The sequence below is a fragment of the Littorina saxatilis genome, unplaced genomic scaffold, assembly GCF_037325665.1.
Source record: "Littorina saxatilis isolate snail1 unplaced genomic scaffold, US_GU_Lsax_2.0 scaffold_1682, whole genome shotgun sequence".
NCBI classification, from domain to species: domain Eukaryota; kingdom Metazoa; phylum Mollusca; class Gastropoda; order Littorinimorpha; family Littorinidae; genus Littorina; species Littorina saxatilis.
The window spans coordinates 722-5000 of record NW_027126501.1 but is presented as its reverse complement, the minus strand read 5'-3'; the positions used below and the strand labels follow the sequence as shown (position 1 = coordinate 5000).

The 4279-nt window shown below is 39.3% G+C and overlaps 1 protein-coding gene across 1 annotated transcript in view; it reads right to left on the bottom strand.

Annotated features, from left to right (window-relative positions):
- The window catches only part of LOC138954942 (GTPase IMAP family member 4-like), a 5369-nt gene extending 1513 nt beyond the window's left edge, over window positions 1-3856 (bottom strand). The window contains exons 1-3 of the mRNA XM_070326681.1: window positions 3510-3856; window positions 2122-2285; window positions 1-845 (exon numbers count right to left, since the gene is read on the bottom strand). The exon at window positions 1-845 is cut by the window's left edge and continues 1513 nt beyond it. Of these exons, the coding sequence (XP_070182782.1) occupies window positions 1-845; window positions 2122-2285; window positions 3510-3666 (1166 nt within the window). The 5' untranslated portion in view covers window positions 3667-3856. The remainder of the gene's footprint in view (window positions 846-2121; window positions 2286-3509) is intronic.
- Window positions 3857-4279: the final 423 nt, after the last annotated feature.

Below are 4279 nucleotides of genomic sequence, written 5' to 3'. Positions count from 1 at the left end.
TCATGCGACGCATCCCCTGCTTTTTGTTCCCAGAACTGTAGCGCTCTTTGAAAAGAACCATTGCTTCCTCCCGTTTTTAGCCCCTTGCCAGCGCCAGGATCAGTACTGGCATTCACGTGCTTGAGATTTCCATGGGGAGACTTGTTTTCATGTGGTTTATCTTCTTTTGATCTGTACTGCTTTGGAAGATTTTCTTCCTTCTCTTCTCCTGCTTCTTTTTGTTGTTGTTGTTGTTGTTGTTGTTGTCCTTCTTCTTCTTCTTTTTCTTCTTCTTCTTCAATTGAGAGGTCTTTGACATTGATGATATTATGTGTCAGATGTGGAGTGCCAGACTCCCTACTTGCTTGTAATTGTGCTTGTTGCCTCCTAGACACTTCTTTTTCAATTTCTTTTCCAATTTTCTCATAGCGCGGACACATGTATGGCTCGTTGTTGTTTTGATCTACCATGTCTCTAAAAACGTCAACCAGACGTTTCAGCTGTTTCGTGGAATGTTTGGCGTTGTTGTTAAAAATAACGTATCGGTTGCCACATTCTCTCAAAACTTGCTGCAGCTCACTGGGTGAGTCGTGCTCAATTATGTCCCTCACTTCGTCTTTGCTGTGACCTTCCAAAGCGTCTCCATGAGTGAAGAGAACAACCATGTGACGAGTAATGTTATCGTCAAACATACGTTTCAGCTTTTTGTAGGTATCAAACTGGTCTGAAGTATAACGATCCGCAAGCGTAATGACGTAAAGGATGGCAGTCGGGCCGGGGTGCAATGCGCCAACTGTTCTCAAAATAATGTCGCCGATGTTTTCGTCCGTTAGGGTTGTGTCGTACAGACCAGGACAGTCAAGGATCTGGAAACGTGTTCATCAATGCTTTACTTGAGAAACACACACACACACACACACACACACACACACACACACACACACACACACACACAAACACACAACACACACACACATACACACACACACGGACACACACACACACACACACACACACACACACACACACACACACACACACACAAACAAACATCTGAATTAGGCCTCCACATTTTGGGATAGTTGTAGCGACCTTCACTTGAAATAAGGAAATTTTCTTCACCGTCGCGCAACCAAACGTAAGCCTATCATGCCCGGTCCGCACACATCAACGTAACAGATCAACAGCTTAAATGTTTTAACACCGCAAAGATCAGTTATTTTTAAATAAGGTAGTTTTAATGTTTTAATTTTTACATGTTTCAAGTGTAAATATCGAAACACACGAAACGCGCTGCTAAAAAAGCCGAACATGTGCACGAAATCGCTTGCAATTTAGAACTAAAATTAAAAATAGAATAATATCAAAAGCCAGAACGCGGAAAGGTTACGCCATAAACAAGGGAGATTACCCTTTACTCTGTGTGTTAATTGCCACTTAAACACTAACTGTATTGACGATTGCTCAGATACATTTTCATTTATTCATTTTAACCTTAATAACAAAACCCACATGCCTGTCCAAACGATAAGTTAACCCCAAAGACGCGCAGAGGATAACACAGTACATCTTGTTACTCATAGATGTACGGAACCGGATTTACGCCAAAGCAAAGAGTTACAAGAAGACTGGCAGTTATTTCATGAGGTACGTTATTATGTAACCAATAAGAAAAGAGAAGTCATTATTAAAATATAATAATGAATACGATTTGAAGGTATCAAATTTAGATAATTTGAAAAAAAAGGACGGGTGCAAAACTGCTAAAAGGTTTATGAATAAGAAAGGTATTGGTTCTGAAGAAATAATGGTAACATGCATTACAGTGACGAAGAAAAAGGAAAACAAAATTACGATTTTGATTTGGTATACCAAGCCACTTTGGAAAATGATGACCTATCGATCGTTTCCTTTCTTGATTGTAGATTGAAGAAACTAAAGTTTTTTTGTTATTCTCTCCATTCTCTTTTTTTTTTTGCTGCTTGGTTACACGCGCATAACAAAAACACATCAGTTTGTCGAATGCCTCACAGGCGAAGACATCCCGCCCGCTATTCCGCTTACCAGAAGGTATTTTCGTTTGACCTTGACACTGGTTGCTACAACCAATGTGTAATATTTTACTTAATAACAGAAAATTACCTCAACAGAACATTTGTTCCGTTTATACGTCTTCAGTTTACATTGACTGGTTCCAGAGCACAGCTTAAATTTTGTGTCAAAATCATCTGTTCCCAAGAGGGTGTTTCCCGTTGAACTTTTGCCACTTCCGGTCTTTCCAAGGATCAGTATTCGGATGTTTTCTCCTGAAATAGAGACGTTTCATGAAGTGGCATATGTTTTTGAAATAATATTGTTTATTCTGCAATAATCTTTGAGGTAGTAGTTATTGTTTATCGGAAGAGCCAGTGTCACAAACCTTGAATAGGACTTAAACTCAGCTCGGTCATCCCAGATCGTCTCGTAATACAATCAGTTTCATTTTACAGCACTTTGTTCTGCGTGCGTTTTGACTGACCAGCGAATGTAACAAAAACACGACGCGCGCAGAAGTGAGTTTGAGCCATGCAACCCGTTGTGAGAAACGAATCCGCATTTGGAAGAAATTGATAAAGGCTGCTTACATTGGACAGCTTGTTTTTATTATTTTTTCTCTTTGAAGTACCGTACATTTGTTCATAACCACTAAGGTCTGTGCCTTGTTAGGTAACGGTAAAAACGCCCTTGAATACAAACTTGCAAAGAAATTTGGATTGTCAACACAGGAACTGCAACGTCAATACATGCCAAAACAAATAAATTAATTCTAGAACAAAACCCAAACGATGGTTGGATGTGCAATATTTTGGCCAGGCGTTTGAAAAAAAAATATTCATAACACTCTGGTCATGTTCTTTGTCATGTTTTATTTTTGCAACACAGCATTAAAAGCTCAAGAAAATAAGGAATATCATAGTTGGTCATTGCATACAAATTACGTCACCTGAGTCAAAGGGAGAGTAAACGTGAAAGAACAAAAACATTTTACTCCTAGATCCTAGATATGACTTTGTTCTCTCTCATAAATCTATGGTCAGAAGCTGTGCAAGAATACGACATTTTTGACCAAGAAATCTGTCTAATAATTTGTATTAGGATTTTCTTGTAGTTTTATGCATGACATTTTTTCTGGAGTCGTCAACAAGATTTGTAAAATTCTTCCAAGACTAACTCAAAAATGTATGTCAGTGAAAAAATCTTATATAACTCCAGCTTCCTCCCACTATTGTTTTTGTAATCCCATTATTCGGAAGTACCTTATAGAATATGGAAATTTGTTTTTGTTTTTGAAACAAAATGATTGCCTGATGCTACAGCCTGAATTAAACGTGCACACTTGCATTCATATTTTGTGCGTAAGATGTTTGTTTTGCTTACAGCATGAAACGAGCAACCTGGCTACGCTTTTAAAAGATTTGGTGAAAAGCTCATATCTGGACATCGCAACTTAACGAATTGAGCGCAACAACTACGAAGCTCTAATGACAAACCTTGTTTAAGAAAACTGAGAACATTGCTTCTACGATTTGTTTTCTCGTCAACAGCGCTGATTTCCTGTTTCAGCAAAGTAAACTGGTTTGGCTGAAGTTTCTGTCGGCTCAAGCAGTCTAGGAGAATGTCACAGTCGAGACGTTGTAAGTCTGCCATTGATCCGATGCCCTCGTCTTTAAGTGAAGACAAAGTCTCTTGTGATATACCTTTACGCTCGGCCCATGACAGGATCGCGGGGTCTGTCAGACACACACACACACACACACACACACACACACACACACACACACACACACACACACCACACACACACACACACCACACACACACACACACCACACACACACACACATACACACACACACACACACACACACACACACACACCACACACACACACACACACACCACACACACACACACACACACACACACACCACACACATACACACACACACACACACACACACACACACATACACACACACACACACACACACACACACACACACACACACACACACACACACACATACACCATTTGAGAAAAGTCAATCATTACAGGTTGCACATGTTTCTATACCCCGTATGGTGTGTTAGCACTCTCAAGATCACAACAATCTAATCCAACAACAACAGATGTTTAATGAGGATATAAATGCTGATATAAAAAAAAAAAAAGAATTTGGAAAACAGCTATCACTAGCTAGCAGCAAATTCAATTTCAATTTCGAAACAATCACGATTTTGTAACACTTCCATAATTCTT